Here is a 15214-nt window from a genome sequence, read left to right as displayed (position 1 = left end):
CTGTCGGACGCAGGGGAAGCTTCTGGCAGCTTCTCACAGAAGCCACCCCTGCAACCCCCACAGCTACCAAACCCTTGCCACACAAACCCAAAACAACCCAATTCTGTATAAAGCAATGAATATAAATGACAAAACTCATACACTGGCTGTTGATCACTGCAAAGCAGCTACCAAATTTGTCATTATGCATACACCCCAATAAAAGTATGTAATACGTTGTTAAATTCTTGATGGAATACATGCATACTACATATCCACTAATTAAAAAAAAAAGTAAAAACATAATTTAAGTTTTTATCCACAAAGAGCAAACACACAGCAAGACAGTATATCTTAGAAAGTATTTTAACTGAGAGGCATGATAGCCAGGAGACAAAAATCCTTTTGTTTTCTGGGAAAGAACCAGTAAAAATGTACATAAACTTGAAAAACCAAAAGATAAATTCATTATCATCGCTGACTTGGAGTTCAGAATATCCTGATGTTATCCTGATATAAGAAACTGCCTCAGTGCTTATCAGTATCTTGTAAGTCACTTCAAATTTATTACAAGACATCATCCTCTAGAGATTGTTATTAGAAAACTACTTATAGACTATGTTGCTGGATTCTGAACTGCTTCCATTACAAGGTTTAGTTTTTTATAATGACAAATTCATAGATGCATAAAATCACTTGCTCAATAAACAAATATTCTTGTCTCCTAAATCCTTTCCTAATATGAAATGCAATTTACGTTTTTGAGAGTTATAATATTTTTGCAGTCTCCAACCTTACTGTCATTTGCATCTATATGGAAAGAGGCAAAATATTGACACAAAGATCTCAAAATCTCAGAGAAAATTATATGTGAAAATTAGTCTCATTTTAGCAGACTTTGCAAGAAAATATTCTGTGTGAAGATCCCATCACAGATATTCACAGTAAGTGTAAAGGGAACTGAAAAGTGAATCAGATAGTAAAAAAAAAAAAAAAAAAAATTAAAACAAAGAAATAAAATCAGGCATTTACAGAGTTTAAAAATCACCCCAGGAAACAACCATTTCCAGTCCTGAAAGTTATAGAATGTGTTTTGTTTTGTTTTTTTAAATAGTTCACAAATATATTTGGCAGTACAGCACTTTTCCTTCCTCAGAGCACTAACGACTTTTCTTGATTTTCCTTCACCTTCTGACTTTAACAGCTTCATAACTCTAATCTGCGTACAGAGGAATAATATAAAAACTGGAAATGTAGTCTTCAAATCAAAGCAAAAAGATCTACTAAACAAACTTTGACCTTCTCCCCCTTTTTTTTAAATGTAATACTATGTTCATTAACCGGTTTCTTTAACTGCTTTAAGAACATTTCTTCAGATGTTATTCAGAAACTTTAAATAGCCTGCCATTCCAGGGAGAGCTTCACTTTCATATTTAAGAACTAAATGTATCAGTAGGTTTGAAAGCTTCTAATATATGAGCTTCAGAAGGCAGTAGTCAAGCTGGTTCAAGTGCAATTCTGCACTAAATGATAAACACATAATGACAACATTTTCTCTTTTATTCGGTTTGCTTTCTATAACTATACAGTTACTCTTGCTTTTGTGATGAAATACATGTTTTGAGAACTACTTGCACTGTGGAATCAATACCACTAGAAGCACCTCAGGACTGTGGAATTAACAGATGTTACTCGTATTCAGTTAACACCTCTCATCTTTGCATCTTTAAAATGAGGGTGAACACGCCATGAAATAGTATTTAATCTACACAAAATTTATGAGCCACGTGATAACACAAGCTGCAGACAATAGTCTCAGAAGACTAGCTAGGGACATTAAATCATCATGATACCTACCTACAATTGCTTGTTTGTTTGCAGGCAGGACTTGATGAAGAAAATACAAATAAATCGTACATCTTCTATAGAGAATTCAAAGGAGTCTGTTCAAAATTATCAGCTTTAGTGATGTCTCTCAATCAGCAGAAAACCCTGATTTAACATCAACACTAATCTTGTTTTGCACCTGTAATATTTATTTTCCCAAAGCATGGTTAATAAATTTGTACATTTTGATGACACACTATCTAAATAAATTTATACATGCAGTCCTAAAATTCTCAGAATCCTATGTTATATTAAATAAAATTGTGACTTAAACTTTGTATTTAGTAAACTATTCCTTTACTCACTTGTACTAAGTTCTTTTTGGCTGCCTTACTACCCAATTGTAGCTTTTCAAAACTGTCATTAACATTAAATGTACTGGGTAGATTATCAATCTTCTGTGTTTTTTTGATTGTTCATTAAAATTGAGAATTGAAGAATTAAAGTTAATGAAAATCAAATCAAAGAGCAATATTTGATATTGGTGAATAGAAATTACTGTTTTTCACTTTCCTTCAAGATTTGAGGACTAGCAGACCTAGCTATTATTTTTATTCTGAAGTGATAAGAAGAGGAACTTGTTCTATTAATATTCCAATTCCTACTCTTTTCTCACCTTTGAATGAAAAAGTGGTAAAACTAAATTAACACAATGCAAATTAAGAAGTTATTTGCTTTCCTGTGCACTAACAAAAACTGCCAAAAAGCTAGTTATTCAACACTGCAATAAATTCAAGTTTTCATTTTTAAAAAAGCTGGTTTACTAAACAAGAGAGATCTGTCTGAAGAAATCTGAGCCATAAGATCAGTGACTGACTTGTGATAAAATTGTTAAATCTTTCTTAAAGAGAAGAAGAATAAGTTGTATGAATTTTTTTATTGATTATCTTCATATTATAAATTCTTCCATTAAAGGTTGATTTTAGTAACTGTAAGTAGATTCATAACAAGAAAAGCACAATTAAATTACCACAACCTAAAGACTAATCGAACCGTGTGGGGGTACTATGGCAGAAGGCACTAAACGTTAAATAATTACCATGCATTATAGAGGATACTCACTATCCTGAAATGTTTATGGTCTCTAAATACACATTTCTATTTACCATCATCAGATAATGTCCTCTTTTTCTTTAGAGAGCATACAGTCTAACATGTGCCCTATGATTTCCCTCCGTTCACTGAACACATTTAAGTAATCAAATATTATACAAGTGCAGGAAATGGGAGCTCACAGAATATGTCACATATGGAACAGGCAGAGTTAACTTGCCATTTACCAAACTTAAGATCTTCATGTGTCCTCTGCAACGGATGCTATGAAACAGGAAGTTGTGATTCATCATCTATATTACAAGCACAATTATACATATACACAAATATTTTTATAAAACACCTTTAATATTCTATAGTAAAAAGTATTTATAAATACAAAATTTTAAGAACATATTGTAAATGTCCTAAAAGGAGGAAGGCAAGCTGTTTCCTGCTCTGTCATGTGGACAGATTACTTCTAATCTTGACAATAATGATTTGCACATGATTTAAGATATTCTTTCATCCTTCAACAAGGAAAAATACAAGACTTGAAAACAAAATCTGCCCAAAGACTTTGATTCAATGTTAAAAGGTGGTATAAATTTTAGGTAAAGAAAGTACATTACCTGGAAGAATGCATAACAGAAAAATCTAATCTGTTTTAATTACATAGTCTGACAAACAATGTCTCTTTCTTACCTAGAGTACACTTTTTTCTTTTCAACCTGCTTACATTTTACCTTTCAGAAAAGTAAACAGTAATGAACTGCAAGTCCTACACTGCCTGGTAAAAGCATCATCTTAAATTTAATAAACTGCCTACAACTTTTACACTGGCTGTCAAACTGCATGGATATAGTATAGTTATAACACGAGAAGACAGAAGAACGATTCGTATCTGGAGACACAGTCTTTACCTTCATTTACAACAATAGTGTGTGGAGTTAATATATTGCCTGTAGCAGATTCTCAACCGATTTCAACCTATATCTAGAAGTTTCCCTGCAGTTTTACGAGTCCAGAAGTGAAAATTACAGCGTATTCAAAAAAAGAAAGTATTTTATACTTTAAGATGTAAAGTGGCAATGTAGAGATTTACAATATTACTCCATCTTTGATCTATGAGTATGACTGTCAGCAAGTATTAGTGGAAATTAAAACATATTTGTAATTCTGCAAACCGTTACAGTGACAAAAACTGTCTATGCCTCAAGCATAATGGAAATTACTTTTCAGTTCATTTTCTTGTGAGTACACACACATCATGTAATGTGGGCGAGTAATGCCAAAGCAATCTCACTTTCCTTGGAGAAAAGCACTCTCACTAGGCTGAGAAAGTACACCGTGGTTACACTGCCACTAACCAGAAAAGAAACTACAGTAATATTTATATCAAGTACGTATCTTTAAAATTATGCAGAAAAAAAAGACGACCAGCCTTCCCTGAATATCTTGAGCATGTTGCCTACCTCCCTTCCCAGTAGAATATGAATAGCTAAAACATTACAAGGGAAAACTGTACTTAATCAGGAGTTGGATCCACATGTACCTGTGTCCCCGCTGCACCTCAGTGAAAAGTGGTTAAATATCCTGAAATGAACAAGTGGCTTGACTTACCAGTCAGCTGGCAAGACAGAAACAGATACATTTGTCAAACTCTTCTATGGGGTGCAGACACAAGAAGAAAGGGTCTGAGTCAGTAAAATATTCAGGTCTTGCAAATTTTGGGTTCACTACAATAAACTGGGTCATGGAATGAGGAGGACTGAATCTGACCATCAGACTATGGATGTGGTATTAATGCTGTCCAGAAGGTAGAAAAAAAGATAAGCAAATGTACAACATACTGCACAATTTATGCAGGAATATAACTCCTCTAGAACTTTTCTAGGGAGCAATACAAGGGCTATGTGTGACATTTTCCCAGGTGGAATATAATGTAGAATTGACTCATAATGAAAACTCTTACCTTCTCAATTTTTACGTAACTGCTCTTAGGAGAAGCTCTTAGCAGACAAGTAGCCAGCCAGAAGTCTGAATTCAAATGGAGGCTCCATCAACTTGCTTTGGAATCAACTCAAGATCCCAAAGGGATACAATCAAACACAAACAGTAGGAATTAACTTACAAATCTGTTATGTTCACTAACAAATAAAAAAAATGCATCTACAAGAACTGTCTATATGCTTTGGGGTTTGTTTGTTGTTTTATTTTTAAGAAAAAAATAGCTATTTCTTCTCCTAGTCTGTCATGACAGATGTTATTTTTACATTACTTCAGTCGCAGATGTTCATGAATACATCCGATTTCTACCCCAGCCCTTAAGTTTGAAACTTTTTAATGACAGGAAGGACCAGGTAAAAATATTTGCTCCCAACAAAAGATTCTGGTTTTGTTTTTGCCAAGGACAGGAATGAAAAAAAGATTGCTCATGAGGTCAAACAGTGAAGGGTCTCTGAGTTAGAAAGATTTCTGCCCTCAAACCTGGGGTCAGTGGCAATCAGCTAGAGCTGGTTTACCAATAAAGATATAAACTGGAACTAGAAAACAGTGATCACAGAATAAAATTCAACAGAAACATCCAAAAAAAAAAAAGAGGTGGTTGTTTCTCTTTTTTTCTTTCCGCCCCCCCGCCCTGCCCCGGGTCTTCGCTTCCTTTTTGTTTCCCTATATTTAACTATCATCATTACATGCAGGTTTCTACCATTCATCCTTGCCTTTTTTGAATATTATGTTTCTGGACTTTTATTTTTTCCCGTAACTCTATGTGAAGTTACTCTAAGTTATCTTCTTCTGTTTCCAGGCAGTGGGCCTGTTACCCACTTGATTTAGAAGCAATACTGACGGTGCTTTTGAAGAACAATGTTCATCAATAAAATATCCATGTAGGATATTTTAGATTGATTAATTCTACATAGAATTTCTCATATTTTAAAAAATTTTATAGACTTTGAGGATTTTCCATAATTTTTCTTTGAAATTAGTTGCCTTTATTAATTATTGCAAATTCCTTCATTCTGCTCAGTGAAGATGCAAACCAGACCAAAAAACATCTGGCTGGAAATTTCCTTCTTGTCTACAGAATTCTTTTTTAAACGTGTCAGAATTAAACCACAATTTTTTTCCAGATGATGGCTGAAAGGGCTGGTATTCAGAGGAAAAGCTAAGACTACAACCAATATATAACTGATCTTGCCTAACACTGAGCCTGGTTTGAGTGTCTTTTAGTGCTGTAATCAGAAGGCAGCAGGAAATTAAGCTTTTCAGCTACCACCAGTGTGCAATTTCTATCACAAAAACATGTTGTAGCCTAATCGTATCAATCAAGCAAGTATGTGTTTTAGAGGAAAATGCTGAATTTTTTTCTCCTGTTCCTAGCTACAGATGTCAGCTGTTCAGTAAACCACAAAAAAATGGAAAGGGGGAAATCACCCATAGTAAACATTGTAAACAAATTTTTCTTGGACATGATAAACTTAAAGAGATCTGCTGGAGCTGTCTTTTAACACATAAAATTCTTTGCCCTGTAGCATACCTCTTTAATATATTAAAAATGTTTTAATTAGCTAAAGAAGCTATTTGAAACTGAGGGACCTTTTATCAATCTAAGAAACTAGAGAAGCATACTATTTTCAAAACATCATTTTGACATTTACCTTAATTTTAATTTTCTATTCTACAAAATTTACCCACAGTATGCCACTGAAAGTAACAACAAAAATTGATGCTACAAGCAAAGACCAAAGTCTATCCATGATGACAAAAAATACTAGCGAAAGAACACGTCTAATTTAAATCTACAACAAATGAGACAAATTCATCTCTCTTTCTGTTCCATGATGCACAGCCGTACAAAATTCTATACTCTTAATTTGATGTGTTGGTTTCATGAAAACTGAGGTAGCATAAAAAGAAAAAAGAAAAAAGAAACATTTACAGAATCATTTTAGTGTTGTCTCCTTCCCTGCAATTATTTGAAATATCTTACCCAATTCCTACCAAACTAAGCAAGAGTTATAAAAATAAAAAAATAAATAGATTTTTTTTTTTTTTTTTAAACCTCTAGAAGCAAAACAGCAACATAAAAGTGACAGAAAGTCTATGGTACAAACTCATTTCTTTTTAAACAGAGAATACATATATGAAAGCATTTTGAACACACTACACATAGAAGAAGCTCAGAGATTACTCTATTAAGTATCAGAACATACCCTCCTAAACCAAGGATTTTTGTGTTAGCTAACAAAGGAAGAGGTGAATATGCTAAATGGTGGCCTTTATGTAATTAAGTTTGAAAGTCAGCCATCTGCAAGTCAATTCATGAGAAAGCAGGCTCCATTAGCTGACAGATCTGCTTGTTAGCTGTAAAAGTAAAGATTGTTCAAGTATCCATACTGCATTTTCTACATACTGATTTAGCCGTCTAATTTTAAATAGGGGGAATTGCAAGCAGTAAGTGCTCTTGCGGTTTTAGAATATCTGGAATTTTTTTCCTCTCTGTGAAACAGTTCTCAGTGCTCTCAAGAGTACAGGCTTACCAAGAAAGCTAAGGATATATTACCAAAGGTAACTGGTAAAGTGGCTGACAGTGTACTTGTTAACATCATATCTATTTAGTACCACTGACAGGCTGAATCTTTCCATTTTTAATGCTGCAGGATAACCACCCTTATGTCTTTGTGAAGATAATAGCAAGGTGCCTTAAATTTCCCGCACACAAGATTTTACTTGTCTTGATTTTTTTGTCTTTAGTTTAAGGAAAAAAAATTAAAATGTATATTCAATTCACCTTGCTCTCTGCATGTATGAATAAAGCCAAAGACTAAGAAATCACAGAACATTTTCAGTTTAGATTCCAAAATACAACCAATAAAGGCACAATTATTCCATGTATACACAGAACAGGACACAAGTATATTCTGAAGCCTCAGGAAAGGGATACTGGAGGAGGGACAAACCAAAATTAGTTCAGCAAAAGCCCACATAAAAAAAAAAAGTCAAAAAACCTAAGCTTCCCACTGCGCCGTACATACATAATAAAGGTAGCTGTCAGATGCGTGGTATGCTTCACATAATCATCAGCAAGGTCAATTTCCTATTGATTATTCATCTTAAGATCACACCCAGTAGTGACAATTCATCAGTTTGGACTTTTTTGAGATACCTATTCCTGCCACACACAAAAAACCCCAATCTTGTCAAAACAAAGAAATACAACATCCAAATACCTCAAAGCTTAGTGTTTAGAACACTCACATATAACATGAGAAGCCCAACATACATGCTCTTGCTCTAAAGCTGTAAGTACATACAGTAAAATACTTCTCTCCATTCCATAATAGTGTGTGACTTTCCGACACACATAAAGGATACAGAAAGATTGGCAGATCAGAAATTCACACCAGTTTCTTAAAACTCAAGCAAGCACTGCATCTAGCCACCTACTGTCTGTCCACACATGTGTTCACTTCTCTCTGTCTTTGCCAAAAAGCTCCCAGAAGTAGGGGGGAATTAAGTATCAAAATATTTGATGGGAAGTGTTTTCCCTCCTGACTCTGATACAGTATCTGGATGCCCACTGATTTCCTGAAGTCTTTACATGGATGTGAATTTAGGGTCTATCTTTTCCCCCAACGTATGTTACCCTTAAAATCGTCCCTTAACAAACTTCTCTCTGAAGCTTACAACAGTCCAAGTCACTATGGTATTTATGATGGAAGTAGCTGAAGAGAACACTGACTTGGTGTTTCATAACACCAATTTAAGAGGAATATAAATTATGCTTAGAATCCTGACTGAAATATTGAAAACACAGACAAAAGTCTGCCAGATAGTTTCTTACTTTCCAGAGATATAGTTAGTTAGCGACTGAAGAAAAGGATCCTAGGGGCATAGCTCTTCATTCTCCCCAAAAATCACAGACTTGTAGAAAAAAACCCCACAGTATTTTCACTATCATAAGAACTAATTAAATTGAAGACTATTGCAAAGAGATATACTGGCAGCACCACTGATGTCATTTCACTGGAAAAATGTACTATTTAATCTCGCAAAGAAAATAGAGTAAATTTAATGGACTAGGAAAACAATGTCAATTAAATGTCTTTTAAAAGGGTACAGTTTTCGCCTTGGTCGGGCAATTAATCTAAGAAAACTGTAAAAAGTGATTTAATCCTGCAATTGGCAACCTAAGTTTTCAGTTCCCTAGCTGAGAATTTCCTTTCCTACTACCGACTTGGTTTGGATTTCAAACATAGGGCAAGCCCAATTAATGGGATAGATAAAATTAATTTTTTGAAAAGGGGAAAAAAAAAGAATCTTCCTACAATTATGATGAAAGGTCTTAATATTTTCTCCAACAATCCAGAATTGCCATGCTTGACAGTTGTTAATTTAATTATATTTACAATTTCTGTTTATTAACTCAGAAGAACTTTTCGCAAACACACCATGAGTTTCTGCCAGCAGAGGCTAATTTACCTGAGAAATGTTATCTTTTATTTGTTTGTCTTCCCGCCACATGCCCCAGGCAAGTACGTAAGCTATATTCAGTGGACCAGGTTGTTGAAAATAAATTGAAGAAATTTATTACAGAGGTTGAAATTTTAACTAAAAGCCACTCAAAAAACTTAATCTCCTCTCACTGTTACCAAAATATTAAGTGACAATCTTGAATATGCCAGAAAGATAATTTTAAGGCTTTAATCATTTCATAAAACAGTAGACATCTGCTTGTGCGCACATTTGTAAGTACTCATACACACACTCTGCTACAGCTTCTGTCTCCTGCGTACAGATTTTTTTTTTTTAATTTGAGTGTTTTTTGGTTTGTTTGGATTTTTTTCTTTTCACGTAACAGATATTGGGGCAAGACAATGAAAGTGCCCTTGGAGGAAATAAACAAGGATACATTAAAATTGTAGTAATCTGTAAGCAGACTTTAAAAGTTATTTTATAATAAAGCAACATTAAAAATAAATAGGTTGGGAATAAATGGCCAAATGAAACCATTTTTATTTGAATCTCTTTACAATATGGGCAGACGTGGATAGATCTAGAAACGGGAGTTAGAGAGATAAGCTAGGAACACTACTTAAAATTGGTATTCTGTATTTATTTGAATGACAACAAACTGTAGACTTAGACCAAAGTAGATACAATCAGTCTAGCTAGAGTCTACATAGGAGGTTACAGGTCATAAAACTGCACCTGTAACAATGCAGCTGCTTTGCAACTGTAGAAAACAACCACCGAACTGTACTTCAAAAAATCAAAAATAAAAAGGCTGAAATTATATGGAGTTTCAATTTGGATGAAAACCAAAATTAGGCTCTTCCACTGCTTTGACAAAGGAATCGCGTTCTAAACTCAACATTACGGAGATATTCTAACATGCTGTCATTCTCCATGGTATATTTAGGTTACTAATTTGGCCACAGAATTCCATAAGCCAAAGGCTTTGCAAAGAAACTTGCAGTGTGAAGGTTGTAGCAAGTTCTATGAGACCATTAAACACTCAGTAGAGCAGCGGACCCTAGTCTGTAAAAGAAAAAGAGGCACAGCTGACTAGGTCATAGTATGAGATTGACATTCTCAATTAGCAAATTTAAAAGAGGTAAGGAAATGGACTAGATTTTTGCCTCCAAAAGGACAGGTAAAGAGTTTCTCAACAGGTGGAAGAGGCTGGTCACCTACCAGAGGAAGACACTGCTCCCCAGCATAGAGGCATTCTGTGAAATTGCTCTATCATCTCTTACTAAAATAAAAGACTGAGTTTGAAATTTCACATCAAAGTGGCTGTGTCATAGACGGCAGGAGGCCCGATCTATTCACTGATAGGAAAGAGTAAGAGCTCCTTTTAATAAATAAGCCAAATTAGACATACATGGAAGCAAGCCTCCCTAACTTGGGAAGAATTTTTCTTTCTGTAAGATGAAGAATAAGCACATTGTTCTTTCCAAGAATTCTGGAAGGAAAGAGTCTTTTTTTTATAGAATTCAGTTCCTTAATAACCAGTTTCAAAATCTAAATACAAAGATAAAACTTTAAAGTTTAGGTGTTTTCCTAAGATAACTAGGAAAAAATAAGAGGAAATGATGTTTCAGATTTGTGAAGGGCAATTCCATGGAAAAGAAATACATTAGTAAGTCAGAAAAAACCATGATGTATTAAAAACTTTTATTGCAACAGCCAGATAGAAGAAATTGCACATAGAAGGTCTTCATCTTCAATTATACAAGAGATAAGGTTCCCTATTGTATTCTAAGATCACTGTTATTTTTCTCTAATCAATGCAGTATTCCTCTAAAACATACTTAACTGGAAATAGATCAACTGAAAGTGAAGTCACAGGTATTCATTTATTATGAATTTTTTTTCTATTATGGCCTATATATTAGCATACATCAGCAGAATAAATATAGTACGCAGTTCCACAGCAACATGTTCATCTAGTCTGTGAAATAGTAGTTTACTTGCATTTTAATTTTGCGTTTTAGTGACCCCTAGTGGTTACATTCAAAACAAATTGCTGTTCACCCATTACTTGAATAGAGAACTTTAAAAAATAGAGAATAAAAAATGGGAAAAACATTAAAAAAACCAACAAATTAAAGGCTTTTGGCATACAGTATGTGAAAGTTCACCTTAGTCTGTAAAATGAGGCTAACATTTCTTTTCCTTCCTAAAGTTTTTCTGCTTCTTCAGGACTTGATGTTACTACTCCTTAACAAATCATTTAATAATGATTAATAAATGTATAACTGGGTAGAAGACAGTAGAGGGTAGAAATGAAGAGCCAGATTTTAACTTGTAAGGGCCAGCAGTGGTGTCCTGCACGAAATCTCTATTAGGTCCTGTGGTACTTCAAAAGAACTAAAGAAATCACAACTGGATGAGTGCATAATGAGGTAACAAACTGCAAAGGGGCTGTGATTGAATGACAAAAATCGGAAAGAAAACTTGGTGCACATAGCATGGTACACATTGGGGGCAAAAATAATTCCAGCATTGCATCTTCATAAGCTCTGAACTGATTTTTCACACTTGGGAACAAAATTTCGGGGCTATAGGAGATAGTTCTACAGAGTGATCAGGTATAACAGGGGTCAAAAGAGCAAGCAGTATTAGAAGTTACTAGGAATGGAAGAGGAAACAAAATAGAGAAACAACTGCCAACAGATACAGCACTCATATCTTTCGTCTATAAGACCTGGATCACAGAGAGTCATTTTAGATTACGTTGTTCTGACTAGCTACAGCTTGGTTTTGACATTTCCTAAATCACAGCAGCCACCAAGAAACTTCAGCCGGAGCATGAGTTGTCTCATATAAGAGGATAAATTACAGCATTATAATTTAATACAGTATATAATGTCAGTTTAAAGGTTTTGTTTGTGGTTTTTTTTAAAGCGTCACACAACATACAATAGCTTACAGTCTGCAAGAATGTTCAACAAACTCACAGGTTCATCTAGTTCCTCTGGGGAGAGCAGAGGTGAACACAACTCCATAGATCAGAAATTCCTAAACTAGTCCTTCCTTCTTTTCCTATAAATAAACTATCAGGTTTTGTGTACTGCTTACAGTTACCCAATTTTAGATTACACATGCAAAAATAAATTGGAATATATGAAAATATTAGGATTCATTTTTTTCCTCATTCTAATTTTGCGTAAAGGTTATAATTTTTTGTTTTTTAATTCAGAGATACTACTTTGCGAGAAAAAACTTAGAATGAATGTCATTACAGCAAGCACAGTAGATGCCTTTTGAACAGTATTATAACTCACATTTGTTAACTTAAAAATAAATCCTTCTTTTCCCAATGAATGCATCTAAAAATTAGTTTTAATTCATATAAGAATGGGGCCAGAAAGTGATAATGAAAATTAATTTTCCTTTCTAGTCCTTCAGTTTAAATGTCACTGGTCTCAGACTTAACTTGTTTTTTGAAGTATCTGCATATTTCTAAAAATGCTAAATTCCATTTGTGAACAATTTTTCTGTTCATATGAAAGAAACAAAGAACTGGAAACATTTTGAACAAAATAATATTACAGCTTAATGTAAAACTACTTCAATCTATTGTTTTTACATACACAAAGCAGACTAGGATATGTGTTTTCTATGATGGAAACTGGGAAGGTAGGGAAACTATCGCTGAATATATTAGTGCTGAACACCTAAACAAGCACCTAAAGCCAGAAGTTATATAGACATCTCAAAATTATTTTTTAGTATTTTCACAGGAACTTAAAAAAATTTAAATATCAGAAAAGTCTGCCACATACAAGAGCGCACTTAAATTGTGACCTGGTATTCAACTGAGGTGCAGCTGTCAATATTGAAAGACTTTGACCAAACTTGCAGTGGCCGTAACCATAAGGGGTCTTTCCCCACTTTGTATCTTTATAAAACAAACAAAAAACCCTAGGTAATAACAGTAGTGTTTTGAGTTCAGCTTTCACTACAGAATTGAAATGCTAAGCAACATTGCAATATAGTCATAATAATTCTTAATATTCATTAAGAAGAAACCAGAGGGACCTAGAACAACAAAAATACTCTTAGCTGCATTGCCAAAAAAGCCAGCTATTAACCAATAACAGTATGTTCCTACATGCCAGATCTGCACAGTATGGAAGCATATTTGCTACATGTGTTTAGCAGCTGTTTCTCACAAACACCCATTACAGTCAAATCTTGACTTCATTAAATAGAAATAAAGCCACATTCACACTTTAAACAGGTATCAAATAGCAGATTCTGTCAAGTTTATGCAATTTGTGTGCATCTATCATGCAGAAAAGGACAGTAAGATCACTTTGTGTAATCAGTCTTTTATTTAAGTCAACTATTGAGCATGCAAAATGAAAAAAGGATTAAAAATATTTTTCTTCTCCAAAGAAAATTACTTGCCTTTCATTACATATATTCAAGAACTGTGAGCAATCTCAAATTAGTCCCATCTCAATTACTTTCTCGAAAAAAAGTATTTCTATGAATCAATTGTACTATTTTTTATACTAATTATATTAATTACATTTCAGGATAACCAAATATGTCAACACTTCCTTCTTGATACACACACGCGCACAAGAATTATGACAGTGACTACTTAATTTTCTGAAAAGGAGAGAAAAAGGCTAGAGTTTTACCATTGGCAAGTAGTTCTGCCACAGATTAGTAACCGTCAGAACCACAACTACATAGAATAAACTCAGAAGTTTATAGTAAAAGCACTAACAGAACTCCCCCTCTCAAAAAAAAAATTTGGAAAGTTACCTCAGAAACAGGTACATTTTCTCCAAGTTCAGAAGTATGTAATGCCAGTAAACCAATCACTCGAGCAACTTTGGCACGTCTGCATATCAAATACATTTTTTGTAAGTGCAGAAAAACTATTTCAAAAACATCACAAAACCAGTTATGTGGTATTTATATTTTATACAGATTGCTAAGGGCAGAAAATGCTTGAAGTGCTATTTACTGCTCAGATTTTCTTCTTATTTCTATTTTCTTTGTATCATCAAATCATTTCAGTTTTTCAGCTCAATTTAGCAATAAATCCATGCATAAAGACATTTCTTTCCTTTAGCACTGAAAAATTAAGATTCTTTAGTTTGTTATAGACTTTGTAATCAGTAATGCTCATGATCAGTTTTCTTATAACACAGAAAGCCCCTGCAGATCATTTCAAACTTTTCAGTATAGCTGAAAAAACAGAAATTAAATCTGTATCAGCAAATCAGTTTTAAATGTTTCATTAAAGAAAAAATGAGAAGAAAAACATCAACATTTATGAAATAAACAGCAGGGGGCACTCTCTCATTGAAACATTTCTGACATGCATTTTTTAAAAAAGCTACTATTATAGTTATTTTACTACTATTATGGTATGGGTAGGTTTATTCAGTGTTTTTAAGTAACACTATTTGATACACCAAATTATGTAACTTCTAAAATTATAGAAAATCTCTAAAATTTTATCTAGGTCCTGTAGAATAGCAATCTATTAATTCAGTGCTGAAAAAGTCAATGTTGTACATACTATCATACTGCCTGTCAGGTACTACAGCAGTCTGACAGGCTAAAACACTCCTCAAATACCCTGTTAAAGAATATATTTAATAAAACTCAATGATAATTCCGTATCTGACCAAATTGAAGTTAATGTTACTTACATATCCCAGTTGGCGGCTACACGCAGCTGCTGTATCAACACAGGAAACTGCAGTTTAAAGAAAACAGAGAAACATTAGTGAATTTCAGTGATGTGGTATGTCCCAATAATAAACAAACAAACAAA

At 33.8% G+C, this 15214-nt stretch overlaps 1 protein-coding gene across 1 annotated transcript in view; it reads right to left on the bottom strand.

Annotated features, from left to right (window-relative positions):
- LOC104620629 (serine/threonine-protein kinase ULK4-like) overlaps positions 1-15214 on the bottom strand; it is a gene marked incomplete at its 3' end in the record, with an annotated part of 45523 nt that overhangs the window by 8011 nt on the left and 22298 nt on the right. The window contains exons 15-16 of the mRNA XM_010286910.1: positions 15090-15136; positions 14191-14269 (exon numbers count right to left, since the gene is read on the bottom strand). Coding sequence (XP_010285212.1) covers positions 14191-14269; positions 15090-15136 — 126 coding nt within the window. The remainder of the gene's footprint in view (positions 1-14190; positions 14270-15089; positions 15137-15214) is intronic.

This window comes from Phaethon lepturus, unplaced genomic scaffold (assembly GCF_000687285.1).
Source record: "Phaethon lepturus isolate BGI_N335 unplaced genomic scaffold, ASM68728v1 scaffold21655, whole genome shotgun sequence".
Lineage (NCBI taxonomy): Eukaryota > Metazoa > Chordata > Aves > Phaethontiformes > Phaethontidae > Phaethon > Phaethon lepturus.
This window is presented reverse-complemented; position numbering and strand designations above follow the sequence as displayed.